The sequence below is a fragment of the Siphateles boraxobius genome, unplaced genomic scaffold (genome assembly GCF_051911475.1).
Source record: "Siphateles boraxobius isolate OS27281-9 unplaced genomic scaffold, OSU_SipBor_1 26, whole genome shotgun sequence".
Taxonomy (NCBI): domain Eukaryota; kingdom Metazoa; phylum Chordata; class Actinopteri; order Cypriniformes; family Leuciscidae; genus Siphateles; species Siphateles boraxobius.
Genome location: NW_027508876.1, coordinates 4,215,529 through 4,238,830, shown reverse-complemented (window position 1 = coordinate 4,238,830; position 23,302 = coordinate 4,215,529). Strand labels below are relative to the sequence as shown.

The following is a 23,302-nucleotide window of genomic DNA, read 5'->3' as shown; positions in this document are numbered from 1 at the left end:
GAAGCATACAAAAAGCTGTTCTGCGTGTCTAAAAGAGACAGAACGCTCTAGGTATATTCTGAAAGCCCTGACTAGGCAGAGTAAATGCAGCTCACGTTCATCCACGGAGGGAGGCATTGCTGAGAGCGAAATGACCTGTACTCTGAACGGAGTAGAGAGCACGTTAGGTATATAACCATGCTTTGGTTTGAGGACGATTTTGCAGTTGTTTGGCCCAATTTCCAAGCATGAGGCACTCACAGAGAGTACTAAGGGCTCTAAGGAGCCCTCCATTTGTGCCACTCCAGTCAGTCGACCAGCAACCGCTGACGCTAAAGACCATACATACTTCTGCTAGCACTAGCATCGTTCAAGTGTGTAGGTAACATACAGGCAATGTCACCTACACACTTGAACGATGCTAGTGCTAGCAGAAGTATGGTCTTTAGCGTCAGCGGTCGCTGGTCGACTAACTGGAGTGGCACAAATAAAGGCCTTAGAGCCCTTAGCACTGTAGACAAGTCCCATGTAGGGACAGTGAGGTGGAGGGGTGGAATCAGCCTCCTGGTCCCCTTCATGAAACAAACCACAAGTTTGTTTCTGCCTACAGTTTGGCCAGCCAGAGGGGCATGGAACGGTGCTATGGCTGCCACATAAACCTTAAGCGTGGAGGAAGTACATTTATTCATTTAGCGGACGCTTTTCTCCAAAGCGACTCACAATTGCTATGTTTCAGAGGTCACACGCCTCTGGAGCAACTAAGGGTTAAGTGTCTTGCTCAGGGACACTTTGGTGTCTGGCAGTGGATTCGAACCCGGGTCTCTCACACCAAAGGCATGTGTCTTATCTACTGTGCCATCACCACCCCAGGAAGTGTGTCCCTTATCCAGCAGCTCCTGTAGGAAAGACAATATCAGTGATATGTGACCCGTCACAGAAACCAGGGACACAAGTCGGCAGCACAACTTTCGAGCAAAATGAGAAAGAAGAGTTTTTTTTTCAAAATTGGTGATTTTAAATTTTTTGGAGAATCTGTTAATTGAAATCACGAAGAAGCCTCTCCATGTTTGAGATAGCAGTATTGGTATATTTAAAAGCTTACATTTTGAGGTTGAAATCGTCTTGTTTTCGGAGATTCTAGCATGCAGTAGGGGCGTGGCGTGTCATTGTCTGTGTGTATTTCCATACTGAATAACCCGGCGCTTTTGCCCCCGCCCTCCAAGTGAACCGCATGGCTACTTATTATGCTGTGCTCTGGCCGGCTCTATCTGATATCAAAATTCAATGGAGATGGATGCCGCAAAGATTGTCGCAGACGAGCTGAACTGTCTGGCAGTTACACCGAAAATGTTTTCGCCGCACTTCGTGGGCTCGGGAAACTGAACCGGAGGTATGGGCGCGGCGCGCGCGCCCTCAGTGCTTGAATACGGCGGCTCGGCTTGCTTACAGCGGTGGCTGGCTGTTTCATATGTGACGTCCCGATTGCTTTGAATGGGGAACGTTTAGTGAACAGGGAACAGAGTTAATGGACTGGCAACAATCTCCATAGAACATGAACTGGCACAGAGAATCGAAATAGAGGATGCAGTTAATACCTTTGATGCGATGAAGGCCTGCCGTGCGTGTTTCTGAAATGTAAGTTAAGCTTCATTTGCTCTTTAGTCGTTATTTAAGATGCTGAACCTGCTGATGATATAATGTGCTTGCGGACATTTCATTTGTGTGTGTATACGCACATAAGAAAGTGGTGTAAAGAGATTTGCAACAGTAATTTGAGGAGGTGAAATGTGATTATTTGGAAAATTCCAGAAATGACTGCTTAAAGAAAAATGCCAGCAGGCATTTGCCTCCTGCATAAACTTTAATATTGTTGACATTTTGGGCACACAAGCTTTGCGCACTAGACTTATTGGTCTGTGTGTTGTTGCTGGTTTTGCGTTATATGTATATGGCATATTGGTCTTTGTGTGTTTTTGCTGGTTTTGCGTTATATGCAGGCTATATGGCATATTGGTCTTTGTGTGTTGTTGCTGGTATGTTGCAAATAGAGGGGCAGCACAATTGTTTTTCGCCTAGTGCGGCAGAAGTGCACTCATTCGAAGTGCAAAAAAGCTGTAAAGCACATGGAGGAGCTTTACAGGGGGTATGGCTTATCTAAATGAGATGTAAATGAGCCCTATTGTCACCCCCAGCAGCAGAGAGAGGTGAGAACTGCACAATCTTTAGAGGTCGTTTTCTCATCTTTGAGCTTTTTTAAATGCCTACTTTAAAATGGCCACAACTTCTCCAAATATTATCAGATTTCCACATGTTACACATCGTTGGAAAGCTTGGAGATCACACTTTCAGAATCTATGAATAACTCAAAATGCCCCAGAATTGACTTGTGTCCCTAGTTTCCGTGACCGGTCACATATGTCACAAAAGAGGGGGTCTGCACTCCAGGCTGTGCAGAGAACACCGACCATTTAAGGGCATAGAGGCGTCGTGTAGACGGGGCTCTAGCCTCAGAAATAGTGTTTAAGATTCTCTCGGGGAGGTTAATAGGCTCCCATCGAGAGGCCAAAGGTGCAGTGCCCACAGCTCGGGTTGGGGGTATCAAATCGTCCCTTTCGCCTGAGAGAGGATGTTCCATCTCAGAGGGATGGGCCACGGGGCTGCTGTGAGCAGCTGCGCCAGTTCTGTAGACCAAGATTGGTTTCTCCAGAGGGGGGTCACAAAGAGGACATGTTTGTTTTCATGTTTGTATTCCCTGATTCTTCTGATGACCTGAGGGATCAGGCCGCATGTGCAGCAGACCTAGCTGAAGTACTGGAGATGCAGAGGCCATGAGGCCCAGCATCCTCTGAAAAGACCTAACAGTGGGTGGGGCTCCGATTTTGAAGCAGGCTATTGTGAACCCATTCTGACACTCCGGGGATGGCCTCCCAGACCTCGGCCTGCATGGCAAGGCGTTCTGTTAGTTCGAGCAACAGACCGCTGTGTAAGAGCCTTGGGCTTGTGGTAAGTGGAAAAGGAAAAGAGGTCTCTTTTTGAGTATGTTTGTATTTTATTTTGCTCTTTCTAACAGCATTTATTTGCATTAAACGTGAAAATGAATGGGCCCAGAGGCTGCAACAAACACACTGCCTTCAGCACCGAGAACTGAACTGGGTGCTAGGGGGCATAAATGAGGCTTTTTGGAGGGTTGTCCGGCCGCAGAGAGACATAGCCTCCTCCTCTTCCTTCCTGGCAGACCAGCACAATTTCTGAGGCGCTGGGTCCAGCGTTATCTTAGGCTGGGGTCCCTGGCGCTTTGGGAAGGACTGGAGTTTTGCAGAACACTGCCGAGGCTCAGGCTGTGGTGCAGGCTGAGCGGTCGAGGGCGTGGGCTTTAAAGCATGCTGATTCAGCGCAGCCCTGGGGCAACCCGGAGCATCATGGGAGCTTTGAATGCTTGGGCAGGAAGTATCGCATAGTCTCGGGCGACTTCTGTGGCTTGGGGAAGCACTCTGCGAGCCTTCAACAGTGGGTTTGAAGAGGCCGGTGGGGGAGACTGGAGAGTCCAGGAAGGCAGTTTTGTCAAGTTAATCTCCTTAATTTCCTTAATCTCTGTCAAGTTAATCCACAGGTGGCTCTCCAGCACCACCATGCTGGCCATTGATCTCCCAATAGCCTGTGCCTGCATTTTAGTAGCACGCAGGGCCAGGTCAGTTTCGTTGTGCAGCTCTCTATTTGTGGCCAGACTCGTCCATGCTGCGGAGGAGTTTGGCCTGGTAGACCTGTAGCACTGCCATAGAATGTAGTGTGGAAGCTGCATTTCCAGCCGAAGAGTAGGCTCATCCAGCGAGGGCTGAAGTGGTCCTGCAGGGCTTAGATGGATGAACCACCTTTGTTCTCCATCCGATGGTCGTGGGCGGGCAGAGCTGCATGGCCACAGCTTCATCGAGGGGGGTAGCTTCTCATAGCCTTTTTCTTCTGCGTCGTCAACACTGGTGAGAGCGTAGGAAGAGGAAGTTAGCAGACGGTCAGAGTAGTGGTCGTGCCATGACTTCGTGAGCTTGTTGCGGACTTCCGGAAAAAATGGCGCTGCTTGCTGAAGAAGGGCCTGATGGCACCCCGGCAAGAACCACTCGTCTAACCGGCTGCCAGACATCGAAGTAGATCACTCCATCAATATCTCGGAACATCTCCTGCATCACTGTATTCAGCTCTATTGTATACCAATCACTTTGAAAAATATCCTGTAACAACACTGACCAGTAACAGACAATACTATAAAGCATTAATATTTACTTGGTTTAGACAAACTACATTGATTGTATTTTCTACCAGAAACAGTGCTGAGTAGGTTACTTAAATTTTTGTCTGTCATCTGTTATAACTGACATTCAACTTTGACCTTGTAGGCCTATCTCATAGGGAGAAAACAAGGAATAGTTAATTTAAAAAAGTTATTTATAGCAGAATGTCCAGTAAATGGTGACCATTTGTTTACGGAAAAAATTGTTACATTTCATTCTGTTTCATGCCTTCTGAAACATGGAATAGTCCTTGAGTCAAATGGACTACTTTGCTTGTACTCTGGTACCCATCCACTTTCTTAGAAAATAAAATGAGTTGACATTCTGCAACACCATGGAAGACAATCATACAGGTTTTTAATGACAGGATATGACTGAATTACACCATTAAGGGATGGAATTTAGCATGAATTGGAAAATGAAGTGTCACCTCAGCACAGGCATACAGTATTTGTGTTTCTAGACTTTAAATATAAAGACAGCAGGACAAATGTACTATATTACAAATACAAGACAGAAAAATTATCAAAAATGGAGTAGGATTGGAAAATGAACAATTGTACCTTTAATCCTGCAGTGTTTCCAGACTTGATGATGACGGTAGTCTCTGGTGCACGACTCAGCAGAGCAACAACAGACTGACGGATTTTGGCGACTTCATGCACGTAAAATGTTATTGGGTGAAAAACCAGGTGTGCAAAGATCGTGAAGACAACGACTGCATGAGGACCACCAGCTATTTCGTCAATATCATTGCTGATATAGTGCAAGTCGGTAATTAGCATTTTAGTAAATCGCAAAGGAACACCGTGTGGCCTCCAGTGAACAATGATATTATTTTTCAACTCTATAGCCATCAGGGGTCCACCGGTACGAGGAGTGTGGAGGTCCATTCTTTTTATGTCTAAATAAGATAAGTAAAACTTAAATTAGACTCATTGCTTGATTTATTTATTAAACAATGTTGCAAAGCTGCCTTTTATTTTACGCAGCAACCCCCTAGAAATATGGGCACTTAAGGAACAGTACACTTAAAAAAAAAATAGAATTCTGTCATCATTTCACCCATATTGAATGTTTGAATGTTGTAAATGATGATATAATTTTCATAATGGGGTGAAGTATCCCTTCATAGATGCACTGACTCATTTGCATGTCAGAATGTCATTGCATTAGATGCAAACAAATTACTTATGAATTTTTGCAATTACATGTTGCAATGTGGAAAAACATTACAGTATTATTTTTTAAGTGTGACCTGTTTAAGTCTTTAAAAACAATTGTCACTTGATTTAATATTTTGGAGTAATGGCAAGACATTGATGCATTTGTTGAAGTAGCCTATCCAAATACTTTTTGGGGCTTCTGTATATTTCAGTTATATTACTTTTATGACATGAAGTCTTAAATAACATGAGAATATATGTAAATAACCCCACGCCCCCCTCCCATCAATGTCATTTTTGAACAACTTGCCTGGCACTTTTCTTTCTAAATACTCAAACCACTGCCTGGTGGTGGAGTCTCCCATCAAGTAGACAATCTTGTTTTTAAGACAATTTCCCATTTGTGAAGAATTGAACTGTTGGGTGTTGCATACAAAAGACTTCCAGACATCTTTCAGATAAAACCCTGCAGGAACTGGTGTTGTCATGCCAGATCTGCATCTCTCCATTGTGCCTAAAGAAAAGAAACATTTATCTGAAGAGTCTTTGCCGTAATTATGCAAATTCTTAATTCTCTTGCAACTAACTACAATTGCTTTTAGACTATATCGGTCCTGATATATGAACATACCAATGGCTGTAGTGTTGGGAAGGACATTTATGATTTTTGTGTTTCCAGTAATAGCAACATTTGTTAATTTCCTGTGGAGAAAAAAAAAATCTTCCACAGTTTTTCTAGTTTTACAATTCCTCTGTAAATCATTCTGTATCCTTTCCCACTTACTTTGTGAAAATTTGCTTCTCAAAAGGATTTAATGGAGTTTCCAAACCACCTCTTGAGTGATGAACCAGTTTGTCACAAGAAAGTTTCTTTGGTCTCTCACACTGCCAGACCGTCCCTGTTTTTACGTCCTTATACTCACAGCAGCAGTCGCCTTTACTCCAACCTCCATCTGGACCCCACTTAAGATTACATTGTACTACTTCACTGATCCTGGTTTTATTGAGTCCTGGCCCTTCAAAGTGGCCATTATAGTGGCTGCGTGGGAATGAGGACTCCCTGTATTTTTTAAGAATCTGCACAACCTCACTGGAGTGCTCGAGACGTACATAAACTTGTGCCTGACCTTCCCAGGGCAGAAGAAGAGCTGCAGAGTAAGTCCCATTACAGTGATCCACAACCTTCCCGTACACACTCGCCTTCAAGAAGAATAGAGAAGGTTAAGTGTAATGCAGAAAACGTCTCTGGTTACGTATGTAACCCTCATTCCCTGAGTAGGGAACGGAGACGTTACGTCGGATGACGACGAAAGGGGTTTCGCTTAGAAAGCCTATCAGCTTCGAGTATTACAAAACGAGCCAATGGCAAAGAAATGCCATGGGTCTGCGGAATTTGCATGACGTAACTCCGCCCCTCCTAGTGGGTATAAAAGGAGGACGCCGGCAACATGCAGATATGTTTCTTCGCTGAGGAGCCAAGACTGAGCTCAGGCGATCCCCGCGGTACAGCGGAAAGTGGCAGTCAGACGTAACGTCTCCGTTCCCTACTCAGGGAACGAGGGTTACGTACGTAACCAGAGAATTTCCCTTTCGTTGTCACTCCGAGTTACGTCGGATGACGACGAATGGGGTTACCAGTCTAATCACGCCACCTACTCAGCTGTCTTCCAGTGCCCTGCGTAATCAAGATCCCTGTCGTAGACGGGACGAAGGACTCCATTTATCACAGGAATACCAAGGTACACTGGGAAGCATATCCCAATCTAGGGGAAGTATGCAATTAAAGCCAACCCAGGGGGGGGGGGACTTAGACATATGACCCGAAGGAAACATATGGAGAACACTGGGGAATCCAGCCGCAGGTGGAATATTTCAACCCCAGGGGTGGCAAGGTGGCGTGCCAAGTGAAAGACCATGCACACGGGAGGCACCTAGCCGACCCGCAAGCAATAGACACTGGCGCCGACGTCAGGAGTGCTGGAGGAACTCAGGGCTTTCGGGGAAGCTCACCTGAGGAGAATATCACACATATCCAGTCCGTGGAGTGGAATAGCCAGCAAGCGAAGACAGCTGAGCGGGTCCGGTACTAGTTGGTTGAAGCGAGTACACGAGAGGACACTAGCTCCACTCGGAGATTATAGAATCTGGCGAACGTGTTAGGTGTCGCCCAGCCTGCAGCTCTGCAGATGTCTGTTAGCGAGGCGCCATGCGCTAGAGCCCAAGAGGACGCCACGCTCCGGGTGGAGTGGGCAGTCACACCAAGGGGGCACGGACGACCCTGCTGCTGGTAAGCCAAAGCAATGGCGTCCACTATCCAGTGAGACAACCTTTGCTTGGAGAGAGCCTTTCCCTTCAGCTTCCCACCATGACAGACAAAGAGCTGGTCTGAGGTCCTGAAACACTGCGTTCTGTCTACATAGGCGCGGAGAGCGCCTACTGGACAGAGCAGTGCCAAGGCTGGGTCTGCCTCCTCCGGGGGCAGCGCTTGGATGGTTCACCACCTGGTCCCGGAAGGGAGTGGTGGGAACCTTGGGCACGTATCCAGGCCGGGGTCTCAGGATCACGTGAGAGTAACCCGGCCCGAAATTCCAGGCACACTTCGTCAACGGAGAATGCGTGCAGGTCCCCTACCCTCTTGAAGGAGGCCAGTGCAATCAGGAGCGCTGTCTTCATTGACAGGAATATAAGCTCGACTGATTGCAGGGGCTCAAAGGGAGCACTCTTCAGGGCAGTTAGAACCACTGAGAGGTCCCAAGAGGGAACGAGAGGAGGGCGAGGAGGATTTAGTCTCCTCGCTCCTCTCAAGAACCTGATGACCAGGTAATGCTTCCCCACCGCCTTACCTTTGATGAGGGCATGGTGTGCGGCAACATAGACCTTGAGGGTGGAGGGAGACAGCCTTCGCTCCAACCCCTGTTGAAGGAAGGAAAGCACAACGCTGATCGAGCATCTCCAGGGGTCTTCTCGGTGAGAAGAGCACCAGATGACGAAGAGGTTCCACTTCAACGCATAGTGTCTCGTGGACAAAGCTCTAGCGGAAGTGATGGTAGGGTACTCAAACCTGCCTCGAGCCGTCCAGGAGCCACACGTGGAGGCTCCAGAGATCGGGACGAGGGTGCCACAGGGTGCCCTGTCCCTGAGAAAGGAGGTCCTTCCTCAGAGGAATGGGCCAGGGAGGTGCTGTCAGAAGGAGTACAAGTTCGGGGAACCAGGTCCGGATGGGCCAGTACAGCACGACCAGAGTGACCTGCTCCTCGTCCTCCCTGACCTTGCGCAGGGTCTGCGCAAGAAGGCTCACTGGGGGAAACACATATTTGCGGCCCGGCGGCCAGCTGTGCGCCAGTGTATCCGTGCCGAGCGTGCCCTCGGTCAGGGAATAATACAGGGCGCAATGGATCGAGTCGTGAGAGGCAAACAGATATATCTGTGCATCCCCGAACTAGTCCCAAATCAGCTGAACCGACTGGGGATGGAGTCGCCATTCTCCAGGGAGGGGCTGAAGCCGTGAGAGCTCGTCGGCTGCACAGTTCAGAGCTCCGGGAATGAAAATGGCTCGAAGCGACCTCACCTTGACGGTTGATGTACGCTACAGTAGCGGTATTGTCTGATCGGACTAGTACGTGTTGACCCTTGAGCAACGCCCGGAAGCGGTGCAGGGCAAGGCGTACTGCCAACAACTCGAGGCAATTGACATGCCATAACTGCTGGGGTCCTGTCCAGGAGCCCGCAGCAGCATGTCCATTGTACATGGCGTTGAGACAACAACATGCCAGGAAGCTCGTTCCAGGGGGACACCCGCCCTGAGAAAACTGAGGTTCGACCACGGGGTGAAGAACTGACGGCAAGTTGGAGTAACTGGTACTCGGAGCGGGCCTTGTTGCCATGCCCAACTCGGGACTCGGTCGCAAAGCCAAAGCTGAAGCGGTCTCATATGAAGCAATCTGAGCGGCGTGACTGCGGCTGCAGAAAAAGTTTCAGTGGAACCACACTCTTGCCCTTGAATTGTCTCAGGCAAGTCAGCAGTGACTGCGTGCGCTCGCTCGTAAGCTGCGCGGACATGGCGACCGAGTCGATGTCCATACCGAGAAAAGAGATCCTCTGCACGGGGCAAAGTTTGCTCTTCTCCCAGTTGACCCGAAGGCCCAGACGAGCTAGGTGCCGGAGCGATATAACTCAGGATGTGAATCCCATGTTCCCGGAGGGGAACAAGGGCAGCCTCGACGACCTTCGTGAAGATGCGAGGAGACAGGGCTGGCCCGAAAGGGAGAACCGCGTACTGGTATGCCTGCCCCTCGAAAGGAAGAATGGAGACATGAAAGTAGGCATCCTTCAGGTCGATCGCTGCAAACCAATCCTGGGGCCGTATGCATTCGAAAACGCGTTTGGCTGTGAGCATCTTGAACGGCATTCTGTGAAGGGAGCGGTTCAGTACGCGCAAGTCCAGGATTGGCTGTAACCCACCGGTTTTCTTGGGGACCATGAAGTAGGGGCTGTAAATCCAGCGGGACAGACGGTGAAGCTCTAACCAGGCTCCCAGGAACTGAACCAGCAGGATCATGCGAACCACAGGCGTCCCCCCGGAGGGGCAGCGAAGCGGAGTAACTGGCCCAGACGTGGACGGCATAGCGGCCCGATGTGGGGGCACAGTTAGCAACCGCGCCCTGGCAGAGGGGCCAGGGGAGGACCAGGCTGGTGGTCCTGCGGGCGCCTGCTCTGCCAGGGGTCTGGCTACAGAGGGGGATAAGGGCGAAGCGGTCCGTAGACGGCACGCCGTGTCAACCACCTCGGGGACAGAGGGGGGCGAGGAGAGCACGGCTTGTGGGTGCCGCTCTGTGTCGCCCGAGAATTCTGTGAGCTCAGGGAAGAGGGGGTCATTTTTGTCATTAACCACTTTAGGGTGCTGCCCACCCGTGGGTGAGCAGCGGGGAGCGGAGAACAAAAGATTCTCCCCCGGCCCTCCACCGGGGGAAGGAGTGGTCCTGCTTTCATCTCCTGAGAAACGACAATCATCCCTGAGCGGCCCGTCTCAGGAGCGCCGCTTTGCCCGGCGTTAGCGGGGGGCGGGGCAGGTGAGGGCTGTGGCTCCTTCTTGCGGCTTCCTCCGCGACCGGCCCTGGGTGGAGGCTGCTGCATGGTCGGGTGGGAGGGGCGGGAGCGGCAGGAGGGCGCCCTCGGCGGGAAACAGGCTGAGGCGTCTGCCCAGCCGGGCGGGTGGAGGCAGCAGCGGGCCGGCGGGGCAGAATGTGCTTGATGGCATCGGTCTGTTTCTGGGCAGTTGAACTGTTGGGCAAAATCCTCAACTGCACCGCCAAAGAGGCCGGCCTGGGACAGGGAGGCGTTGAGCAGACGGGTCCGCTCAGATGTCTCTCCTGGACCACAGCTGTGGACATCACCAAACCCAGGGAGCGCGCGGTAACCTTCGTCGCCCGGAGAGCAAGGTCGGTCGCGGCGCACAGCTCATCAAAGAGCGCTGGGTTTGTCCTACCCTCGTGCACATCTCTGAGCATCTGGGCCTGGTAGACCTGCAGAGTGGCCATAGCATGCAGTGAAGCAGCCGCCTGTCCCGCCGCTCTGTAAGACTTCGCCACAAGGGTCGACAAAAATCTACAGGCTTTAGATGGGTGCTTAGGCTCGCCCCAAGAAGAAGCACTCTGAGGACATAGTTGCATGGCAACAGAGCGTTCAACCGGGGGAAGCCCAGTGTACCCACGGGCAGCTGCCTCATCGAGGGGAGGAAAGGCGGATGAGACCAACGAGTGTTCCCGAGAAGACAGGGGGGTCTTCCAGGACTTCGAGATCTCATCATGCACATCCGGGAAGAAAGGTATTGGGGTTTGCCGAGGACGGGGGTCGGCGGCCTTACTCAAAAACCAATCGTTCAGCCGCGAGCGCTCAGGACAAGGTGGAGGCCTCCACTCGAGTCCGATGCTCGCGGCTGCCCGGGAAAGCATGGCCGTCATCTCCGGATCGGACTCGGGAACAGCCGTATGCACACCGGAAGGTGGCAGCTGTGACGAGTCTTCACTTCCGGAAGAATCAATCCCACCTTGTGATGCTGCAACAGACATGGCATCAACCTCTGTAGCTTCAGCTGAAACACACGGGCCACCAGAGGGTAGACCCGTGGGAATCAACAGATCACTAGCGGGCACCGTCATTGAAGAGGGAGTCTGGTGTCGCGGACACATAGTCGGCGCCTTGTTCCAGACCGTAACCCTCAGGTCACCCTGGCCACCAGCCGAAGGACGGGGGGTGGATGAGGGGACTCTCACTCTTGCGAGTTCACCGAGTCTCGACCTTAATGACGCGATGGTCATGTTCCCACAGAGAGAACATGAGTCATCCACGACCGCTGCTCTAGCATGATCAATGCCCAAACATACTAGACAACGCTCGTGCCCATCAGAGTCCGATACCAATGTGCGGCAACCAGAAGTACACGGGCGAGGCATCTTTAAAAAGACGTGCCGCGTGTAAGATCTTTTTGTGAGAAAAAACTCAAGTGTTGAGGCACCCGGGGAGACACGCACTGTCTGGCAAACAAATGCAACCGATAAGCAGGAAGCACGCGCTCGCCGTAGATCGCCATCACACCAACACTCGAGGTACTCGTTTGTAAGACAATTCAGAGATGGCTTGTGGAGAGAAGAATAAACTTGGCTCCGAAGCGAAAACATATCTCCATGTTGCCGGCGTCCTCCTTTTATACCCACGAGGTGGGGCGGAGTTACGTCATGCAAATTCCGCAGACCCATGGCATTTCTTTGCCATTGGCTCGTTTTGTAATACTCGAAGCTGATAGGCTTTCTAAGCGAAACCCCATTCGTCGTCATCCGACTTAACTCGGAGTGACAACGAAAGGGAACTCATGTCTGCAGGTAAAGCAAGCTTATAAATCTAAACAATATGTAATAGTAATATTTTGTAAATTAACCTTTGATTTGCCTGTTAATTGCAATTAACAGGCAAATCAAACTCAATATGATAAATGTCAGTATACTGTTTCATTAAAATGGATTTTAAAATAAAATATTTTATAAAATAAACACACCTTGAGCTTTGAATTAAATAGCTTTGCTTTGAAAAAATCTCCTCCATATCTTTTCAGGTTCTTGTTGTGGTCTCTGGCTGTGATGGTAATTGAGATCTTCTCTCCCACTTTGTAACTCTCCTTGAGTCCCACAATAGAGAATGTTGAGTGGACTGTGCTTGTGCTCTGATCCAGTTGAGTGATTTCTTGATTTGGACCGTACCAGTCCAAAGCTTTCTGTAACCTTTCCCACTCCTCTTCACTGATTCCCATGTCAAGAATGGAAATTACATATTTTGAATTTGTTTTAATCTGTTTTCCTTTAACGGGTCTAGGAATGGGTGAATGGAATTGTCGTATCTGATGACCACTCTCCAGGAATCTCCATAAAGTCTGAAAGATGACCAGGAACTACCATTTTAAGGAAAGTTACTTTTAAGCAATACGTTACAATATTAATTATGTTACGTAGTTAATTTAATGGAAAGGAATGTGTTAGGTTACTTTCTCACCTGGCTGAGTGTTTAACACATTTTTGCAACCAAGAACAGCCTATATAACATACACCTTAATTTTCTTTAAAAAACACATTCAAAATATCATTATGTTTTGACCACTAGAGCTATGCCATACAAAATAACCCTTGACGTTACAGGTTATACCTACTAAACCACTCATTCTATTGAAAGTTGAATTTTTAAAAATAAAAAACTAGTTAATTCAGTTGTTTAAAAAACATTTTTTAAGCAAATTAATTAAACTGAAATGTGATATGCATTACTTTAGAAAAAATAACTAAAATATTTAAATGTAGATATTTATGTCTTAAAAGTAACTTATTACTTTACTTGTTACATCAAAAAGAAAACAATCTGATTATATAATGCATGTTACTTGTAATTACCCCCAACACTGCAAAGCAGTTCCCTTTCGAAGGGAACTCAACAATACGTCAACGACGCTATGGGGAACGCCTCAGGCGTGACAGGTGTCTGAAATCACTATCAAATCACGTCAATCATATTGACCGGCGACAGCCCGTGAATCATTAGCGTGAATGATTAACGTGCGACCTGGAAGTATAAAGGGGCGCCTTGCAAACATGACAAATCATCTCATCGTCTTCAGGGACTGTCTGTTTGAAAACGCTACTCAATGAAACGGTAAGAAAATGAAATGTACAGCACACGAGTGTGTTTTTTCCTGCCTGGGAGAAGAGCGCGCACGAGAGGTTCTCGAGGGAATCCTCTGTGTGAACTGTGAGCGTTTTTCTCTTAAAACGCTCCGCTCTCGTCTGGCCCTCTTCTCGAGTGAAGGGGGTTCAACGTCTGGTCCGCGTGGTCCCGCTCGTGCCGAGGCAGAGCGGTGACTTGCATCATGGGCTTCCAGATAGAGCTCATCGATCATCTTGAGAGTCCTGTAAACCTCTCAAATGATTCGACGGCTGACGAGGGCGAACTGCAGGCACCAATGGTTTCCTGCAGTTGCTGCTCTTCAGGACGAGCAGGAGATGGCTGAGGAGGTTTATAATCAGGTAGATCCTGAACCCTCTCAGCCACCCTGCCCCGTGTATGCAGACCTGGTGGATGTTGTGGAGCGCGCCGCCAACAGGCTGTAGCTGCCATGGCGACGCGCTAGAGGAGAGACCGCTCGCGGTAGGCTTGGCGATCGGTTTCTCCCCTGCCATACACACCAGCTCAGGTGAGCCTTCCATTCCTTCCTGATCTTCACACGGAGATCGAGAGGGCATGGAAGAGCCCATACTCTGCCCGTATTCACCGACATCAGCGGATTAATTTCGCTGATGTTGAGGGGATCGCAGAGCATGGGTATGTGTCGATGCCGCCCATTTGACGAGTCGTTTGCGAACTATCTCGTGTCTGGGCAGGCGTCGACACTGAGAGCTCCAACCCTGCCATCCAAACCGCTAAAGTCAACAGCACGTTTGAATGGCAGAGCATACACGACAGCGGTTCAGGCTGGTGCTTCCCTGCACACTATGGCGGTGCTGCAGGCATATCAGGCCGACCTGCTGCAGGATCCTGCATACCGCTGAGATCCGGTTCCACACCCAGGCAGGCGGGAGGGCCTGGCCCTTCACGGTCCGAGGACCGTAGACAGGGCCAGAGAGCCAGTGTCGCCTCTCGTGCGCCCCCTCCATGGAGGAACAGGGCGCAGAAGAGGCGTGACTCCCGCAAGAAGAGGGATCTGAGGGAGGTTATCCAGCACAAGCGCACACAGTGTCGCTGATGGATAATCTCCCCGGAGGGCTTCATTAAAAAGAAATCCAGCCCTCTCCTCTCTTCTGACTCCCCAGACGTTCATTACATCAGGCCTGGGGCTGGGCCTATGATAAGAACGATGTTCCAATGGCCCGCCTAGGCTTGGCTAGTAGAAACGCCTCTTTCAGGCATGTAAAGTGGTGGACCCCAGGGTCATAAAGAACTATCTGGCGAGTCTTCACTCCGCACGCCGCAGGTGAGCTGACTGGTCTTTTAAGAGTAATTTTTTGTGAATTAAAATTCCGAGATGTATCTCTCTACAGACCTCGTTCCCTGTATAGAGCTATGGGGTCATGTCAAGGTAATAAGGTAAGAGAATTTTCCTGGATCATTAGGGCCCTGAAGTTCCCCGTTAGGTGGCCAGAACGATAACTATGTTAGCCTTCGGGCTGTTAGCCACCTCAGGGTAGAGTAGTTGGTCTCTCTCTTAGAATTTTTTACTTAGAGTGTTGACTGACGCTAGAGCTTCAGATAGATTTTATGTCCGGCCCACGGGTCCGTTGACTTCTTCCTGAGTATTTCGCCCCTTGAGCTCTGTTTGGGTTTCATTAGGCTGAGCGATTCTGCAGCCCTTTGTATGGAATAATACAGACTATATTCTTTAGTAAGGCTGTGGCTCCTCCGAGCCCTCAGATTGATCTATGCTTGCAGGCTGGCCCTCACCAGGGCCGCCTCTGTAGCTGGCCTAGGCTGTGCCAGGGATAATAGAGGCGCTCTGCTAAAAATTTTAGCATTTCTTCCTCTGACCCTTCACTGTGTGAATGTTGGTTTCTAGCATCCCTGTATAAACAGCCTCCTCCCGTGGGAGTCGTTAGGCCAAGGCCCGCCCCCTTCTATGCATTCTGGGGTGCCTAGAGTAATGCAGCGTGGTGCTGAGGATGGTTTGTAAGGACATGGTAGGCCTCAAACAGGCCTCCGTGGTATATATGTCTTTATTGAGCAGGGTTAGGCCGTCTTTCGCTTCACGAAGAAGACTGGGTTTCCTGCCCGACTCTGCCATGCAGAACTGGCCTACGGATTTAGGCCGCCAGTTTAGGCTTCACTCACCTCGCTGAGCTACTGCTCGAGCGCTAGGTTGTAGGTGGTTGGCTTTCATTCAAGCCCCACTCCCCTAGGTTGGGCACAGATACATTTCTGTCACCCCTAGAGCCGCTGGCAGGCCCGCACCCTGGTAACCTCAGGGTGAGGTGTGAGTATTCCCCTGTGATACAGGGTAGGTCTGAGCACTTCACTCCCAGTTCTGTTTTATCCCACCTCGCACCACTATGGCTCGGGTCGAGTATGAAGTAAGCTTCACTTCTTCTTTGGTCGAAGTACGCTCCCCTGAAGCCAGAGCATTGCCCTGAGCTGACGCCCATGCATAGATGGTAGGCCCCTGACTAACTGGGGCCTCCGTTGAGGCAGAGTGGCGTATGTTGTACTCCCCTTGTTTTAAGGGTGCTAGCTTTCTTGCGGAGTACACTGCTATGGGCAATGTGATTAGGCACCAGGATGCTGTAGGCGCTGTGTAAACAGTTTTTCTGCCAACTAAGGCTGCGCCATTAGGTAGTAGGCCTCAGCAGGCCTCCTTGATTGGACAGCCCCCCAGAGGGCACTGTAGGCCAGCTCACTTTACGTGGTTGGCCTTGGTGGTTCGGGCAGTTGACTCACTGATGGGTAGTAGGCCTTAACCTGTTAACCTTCAAGGCCACTTTTGAAAAATCCCCAGAAATGGCATACCCAAACTTAAACAGATACAGTTCATGAACCCTTTGCACTAAAAGCACAAGTATGATCTCATCTGAAAGCTGACACCTAGTAGTTTATTGTAAATGTAGAAATAATTATTGTCATAATGAAAAAAATTTTTTAAATAGCTTCAAAGTTTTGTAAAGTTATTAGAAATTTATTTTTATGAAACATCTTCATAAAAATAAAATTGAAGTTGGCCCTGGAGCAATCTAGAAATGCACTGCAGCTAAAGCCATATGTGTGACCATTTTATATTTAAAATCTGAAAATGATAAGTCTAAAACTCTGTATTTAGTTAAATGTTTTTCAAGATCATGTCAAATTACTTTATTTTGATTAGACTCTAAAATGCAAACTGATGTTTAGTCATCTTCTGAGTCATCTATTCAGTCTATTGTCTCTATTATTTTGTGGTGTAAACGAGCCCCATTCAGAGTCAGTCTCCCCTGCACACATTTACACCTCTCCAGACTGGTTATGGCTCTAAATATGCATTTCTTTTGTCTGCATTAGCTACTAACGACTGGCTATTCACAGGCTATTCATAGGGTTTCAAACCCTAATTAATTTTATCAAAGTTCTCACTAAATATTTGAAACTGGTATCAAATATACTGAAACATTTCAGTAAGCATTCCTATTTAGAAAAAAATCATAAATAAATAACTGCTGGTGGCAGGTGCACCTGGGCTAGCTAGCATGTTAGCTTAGCACACCATCAATACACGACCATTTATGAGATTAAAACCATGTTTGTGCTCCAAACTTACTTTATAACGCAAGTCGAGTGTTTTAAATAATCTTATGTGATCTAATTTGGCTTCAGATAAAAAAAAATCCGACAGAAAATTTATTATTTATAGTGTTCTACACGATGATGAAATCTATATCGATTAGCATTACATTATAAATATAATCTATTATTATGAAATACCTGACATGGCTTGAAGAACACAGGTAACTCAAATATCATTGCAATCATGTTTATTGTCTTCAAAACATCTTTATCTGCATGTTACAGCGATCTCTGTCAGCTACTTTCTGTATCGAGGTGACGTCTGGATTGTCACATGACTATGGGTCTTCTTCGTGATCCATATATGGACTATTAGTGTGCATATAGCGCCCTCAGGCTATTGGTATGAATTGAAAACACAGCACATCTCAGTAAGAAGCGATCATAATGATTACATCGACGCATTTGGGTATAAATTCAATAAATATTATTCCTGTCTATAGAAATATGATGTGAATCAATGAGAATATATCAATATTTCTCCAAGTCTGCACATTTTTGAGCTAAAGCCCTGAGGGACGTTGTTTTGTGAATCACTGTCATGACGACAGCACGGAGTGTTTTTTATGAATGGACCAGCTGACGCTCATAATTCATATTAAAGGTATCGACTCATTTTTTCATTTCATAACTCCTGACACAAATTAAGACATAACTGTCACTATAAGTTTCTCAGAATACAATAGTGGTCAAATACTGAATCTTGAGTCTTATATCTTTTTAATGATGTATAGTTTGTCAAGGTATAACATTAAATCTGATAGTAAATTTGAACTAAATAAAAAAAAACGCTTCAGTGCGCCGACGCTCTGGCAACGGTTAACAGGTTAAACAGGCCTCCTCGGAGGTGAGTCCCAACATTGTGGGACATACCTTATAGCGCTACTGGAAGCCCATTAGTGAATTATGCTGTGTAGTATGGTTTCCAACAGTGTACTTTATGGCAGAATATGACTTGCTATTAGCTAGTAGGCCCGACCAGGCCTCCCTGATAGGCGAGTCCCCAGCTGGCTGGCCTTAGCAGGCCACCTTATACTTTCACCCGGACTCAGGGCTCAAAGCTACCAGTGGTTATCAGGTAGTAGGCCACTCAGGCCTCCCTGAAGGTGAATTCCCACTTAAGATGGTTATCAGGTAGTAGGCCTCACCCGGCCGCCCTGAAGGCGAATTCCCACTTACGTTGGCTATCAGGTAGTAGGCCTCTCTGGGCCTCCCTGAATGTGAGCTCCCAAATATTGTGGCTGTCAGGTAGTAGGCCGCTCTGGGCCTCCCTGGATGTGGGCTCCCAAATATTTTGGCTGTCAGGTAGTAGGCCTCACCAGGCCTCCCTGAAGGTGAGTTCCCACATGCTGTGATTATCAGGTAGTAGGCTCCTCCAGGCCTCCTTGAATGAGAACGGTCAGGTAGTAGGCCTCACCAGGCCTCCCTGAAGGTGAGTTCCCACAGATAGTGGTGACCAGGTAGTAGGCCTCACCAGGCCTCCCTGAAGGTGAGCTCCCCACATACTGTGGTTGTAAGGTAGCAGGCCTCACCGGGCCTCCCTGAAGGAGGAGTTCCCACGTACTGTGGTTATCAGGTAGTAGGCCTCTCTTGGTCTCTCTGAAGGTGAGCATCACACATACTGGGGTTATCAGGTAGTAGGCTCCTCCAGGCCTCCTTGATTGAGAACGGTCAGGTAGTAGGCCTCACCAGGCCTCCCTGAAGGTGAGTTCCCACAGTTTGTGGTTACCAGGTAGTAGGCCTCTCCAGGCCTCCCTGAAGGTGAGCTCCCCACATACTGTGGTCGTAGGGTAGCAGGCCTCACCGGGCCTCCCTGAAGGTGAGTTCCCACGTACTGTGGTTATCAGGTAGTAGGCCTCACGTGCCTCCCTAAAGGATCAGGTAGTAGGCCTCTCCGGGCCTCCCTGTAACGCTCCCTAGTGGTGCTGGGTTTATGAAGCTAGTGGTCTCTTGCTATCAGTTTCAGCTAGCCTTAATAGGCAGCTGCTGAAGGCGAGCTTGCGCCCTGGCTCGCTAAAGTGTTCATTCTCTGCTAAAGGTTCCCTCCCGGAACCTTTTCTGCCTACAGCCTGGTTTGCCTACCAGGCAGACCTTGTGCTCCCCTCACGAGGGTCTCTTTGAGCATGCGGCTTCCTGAGTCTGGTCAGACGGTCGTAGGCCTCTCGTGAGGCCTCCCAGTTAGATCAGCCCTTAGGCCTTCACAGGCCTCCTCAGTGTTTTGAAACACAGACACTGGGTTGATCCGTGGATCGAGTAGAGAAACTCCCCTCGCTAGCAAGGGTCGGAAAGCACTATGCTGAGTCATACTCTCCGGGATATCCCGTCTCTGAGATCCGGGCCGAGTGGTTCACTGCCAGCTTCGCAGTCCCTCGGGTTGGATGCCTTACTTAAGGCATTTGTCCAGAGGCTCTGTCTTCAGACAGACAGGATTTGGCCAGACTAAGTGTCTATGTACTGGCGCCAGGTCAGGCCGTCCTGGTGGCATTTCGGGGTGAGTACGTTCCCCTGAATAGTGACTGGCTGGGGTTCCCTTGGGTTCCCTAGCCACATTCCCTAGAAGGGACCCCTTCTAATTGGAAGCTGAGGTTCCAGGCCCGGAGCCGGCCCAGGTAGACCTTTCATTTAACCATGTTTATGAAGGTTTTTCTGTGAGGCTGTAGCTTGGGCTATGACCGTAGGGAATGCTGTCACTGACAGCCCAGTGTGACCTGAGGGTGAGTGGTTCTAGCGTTTCATTTGAAGTTGCTGGTTCTGACAGTTGTCACTGCCACTTGGCATGCACTCCCCTTAGCATGGCGGCATTGGTATATCGTTCCCCATAGCGTCGTTGACGTATTGTTGAGTTCCCTTCGAAAGGGAACGTCTCAGGTTACGACTGTAACCTATGTTCCCTGAGAACAGGGAACGAGACAATACGTCTCCCTGCCATGCCGCGGGGCTTGCCTACCGTACAGTCCCTTCAGACGATAAGGTGATTTGTCATGTTTGCAAGGCGCCCCTTTATACTTCCAGGTCGCACGTTAATCATTCACGCTAATGATTCACGGGCTGTCGCCGGTCAATATGATTGACGTGATTTGATAGTGATTTCAGACACCTGTCACGCCTGAGGCGTTCCCCATAGCGTCGTTGACGTATTGTCTCGTTCCCTGTTCTCAGGGAACATAGGTTACAGTCGTAACCTGAGACGTTTCCTCAGTGGCGGCCAACCAAGATATTGCCTTTCGTCAGTGAGGTATTGAGGTTGGTCTTTTCTGTTAAAGCTGGATACCCTGGTGTGTCTCTCTGTTACAAATTTGTGCATAGCTTTCCATGTATTTTAACTTAGGTATTTTGAAAAGATGAAGTCTCCTCAAGTTCATTTTTACAAATAGCAAAGGGCCCCTGTGACATTAGGTATCTAAGTTTATGATTTGCTTTGTGGCAGAAAGTTTTGTATGGAAGCTTGTTTCAGCCACTAAATAAATAAATAAATAAATAGCGACTTTTTATCTCACAATTCAGACTTTTTTTCTCAAAATTGCGAGTTTACATGCGAGATATAAAGTCAGAATTGCGTGAAATAAAGTTGCAATTGCGTGTTGTAACGTCAGAATTTCGAGATTTAAAGTCAGAATTGCGTGATATAAATTCAGAATTGCGAGATATAAAGTCAGAATTGCGAGATATAAAGTCAGAATTGCGTGATATAAAGTCGCAATTGCGTGTTATAAAGTCAGAATTGCGAGATATAAAGTCGCAATTGCGTGATATAAAGTCGCGAAATTACCTTTTTAATTTTTCATTCTGTGGCGGAAACAAGCTTCCATAGGTTTGGTTGTCAAACCAATTGATAATACAATCTTTGAAAACATTTTTTCTCAGTTCCAGCGTTTGGCCTTTGTAGAGCAGTGTTGTGCTACTATAATATATATATATCATAATTTTGAGTATAGTTGGGATGTAGTATGTGCACAATGGGCCCAAAGTTTGCAAGGTTAGGGGCATCAAATATTTGAAAGATATTCTGTGCTTTCTTTGAGATTGCTTTAATTATTTAAATTCAATTTTTCCAAGCTAGTATAAAATATTTTTTGATATCCCCTTCCTTAAATGGCACATATGTGCAGTGGTGGAAAGAGTACTGAAAAAACATACTCAAGTAAAAGTACCATTACATTCCAAAAAAAGTATTGTGAGTAGAGTAAAAAAGTACTTGTCCAAAAAACTACTTGAGTAAGAGTAAAAAAGTAGCTTATTTAAAAGTACTCATGAGTAGTGAGTAGTGAGTACTGAGCTGCGGATTCTACCCCTTATAATAAACACTGTGCACTACAATTTATAAATTAAAAAAAATGCACATACTGTAATTCACATTATATTTTCTTCTTTGTCAGAAGGATTGAAGAATATATATCATCCATCTTTTTAAAATGCATCAAATCAGTACACTCATCACAATTTAAATCATATTATTTGGGGGGGGGGGGAGCATTTAAAATTAGGCGAAAAGAAACTGGGCCTGAGCATGCTATTGTTGCACATAAAATATCAATATTCATAAATGTGCAAAGAATTCAAAAACCTTTAGAAACTCATATGATAGTTCAGCATCACACACCATGAGATGGGTTAAATAGAGAGATTAAAAAATACCCAATTTCTCTCCAAAACGGTACCAATGTTAGTGTTTTGATAAATGAGAATCACTAATATTATCAGATTACCTCACCTAATGCACTGAAAAAGGCTAAGATAGTGAGCTAACACTAATTACACACTTTAATTCCATCCTATTAAATATGTTAGAATTTAAACGTAAATGCACATTGTTCTAGAAGGGTGGCATCATCCCTTACATTTTACATGGCTACATTTACTCGCATTGTAATGCTGCTGATAATATAATTTGTAAGGAAAATTGTGCATTAAATAGGGAAGTTATATCCAGGAAACGTTTACAAAAGAAACAAAAAAACACACACACGCATGTCTCTTTGTAGTCTCGTCGAAGCTGTTTTATCAGCAGAATCCACACACAAAAAAACAAAAGTTCAACATGAAAAATGTTTTTGCGCAAGTGCACTTGCCAAATGAAGACGGATTGTATAATGGATCAATCAAAAAACGTTGTTTATTAACGAGCTGTAACGTTAGTCACAGACTGACAGAATAAATGCAGTTCAAGTTAACGCCATGGTTCATAGAGTGCACTGATTCTGAATCTGGCGGCATGGCGAGCGCGAGACGCGGCAGTGCACAGATCGTGACGCGCGTCTCTCTATAATGTGATTGTGAAGTAAATGGGAGCGGGAATTCGCCGCATTATGAACTCGTCACGCAATACCCCCAACCTCAGACCAAATGTTAGGCCATTTAGACAGGCCAGCCTATATAAATATCATATTAAGCAGAAATGTGAAATGTACCTTAGCATATTAGAGGAAGACGCTGATATCTGGATTGAATTGATGCGTGAAGAATGCACTTCCACAGCAGTCACGAGTAACAGCAGGAATAGGCGGTTAAAGTTTTCTATGCTTAATTTGATGACAGTCACGAGACCGATTACTCAATCCAATCACGTTGATGGATAAAAATAAAATGAAATTAGGCTAAAACAAGCATATGTAACGAGTAACGACCACAAACAAAAGGAAAATAGCGGAGAAAAAGTACCGATACATCACTTAAAATGTACTCAAGTAAAAGTAAAATTACACAATTTTTAAACTACTCTAAAAAGTACAATTTCTGAAAAAAACTACTTAATTACAGTAACGTGAGTATTTGTAATTCGTTACTTCACACCCCTGCATATGTGTCATGTCTTTCAGCAATTTTGAGGAAAGTCAACATAACACATGGGTGGAGACAGTGACATTGAACTAACAGCAGGGCTGTGGGAAGTAGCCCCTGTTGGAAAATGCAGACATTACAGCACTCTCTGACAGATGCAAAAAATAAATAAATAAACGTATTAAAACATTTTTTAAATGCTCCTGGTTGTTGTTAACCTAAGAAGCTTATGCACGAGGAAGTTGAGCAAAACTAAAT

General features: G+C 47.2%; 1 protein-coding gene across 1 annotated transcript in view; it reads right to left on the bottom strand.

Annotated features, from left to right (window-relative positions):
- Positions 1 to 3,367: 3,367 nt before the first annotated feature.
- The window catches only part of LOC143752270 (NXPE family member 3-like), a 36,463-nt gene continuing 16,528 nt past the window's right edge, over positions 3,368 to 23,302 (bottom strand). The window contains exons 3-9 of the mRNA XM_077245409.1: positions 12,480 to 12,851; positions 6,213 to 6,628; positions 6,060 to 6,130; positions 5,739 to 5,942; positions 4,826 to 5,166; positions 4,101 to 4,202; positions 3,368 to 4,018 (exon numbers count right to left, since the gene is read on the bottom strand). Of these exons, the coding sequence (XP_077101524.1) occupies positions 3,368 to 4,018; positions 4,101 to 4,202; positions 4,826 to 5,166; positions 5,739 to 5,942; positions 6,060 to 6,130; positions 6,213 to 6,628; positions 12,480 to 12,851 (2,157 nt within the window). The remainder of the gene's footprint in view (positions 4,019 to 4,100; positions 4,203 to 4,825; positions 5,167 to 5,738; positions 5,943 to 6,059; positions 6,131 to 6,212; positions 6,629 to 12,479; positions 12,852 to 23,302) is intronic.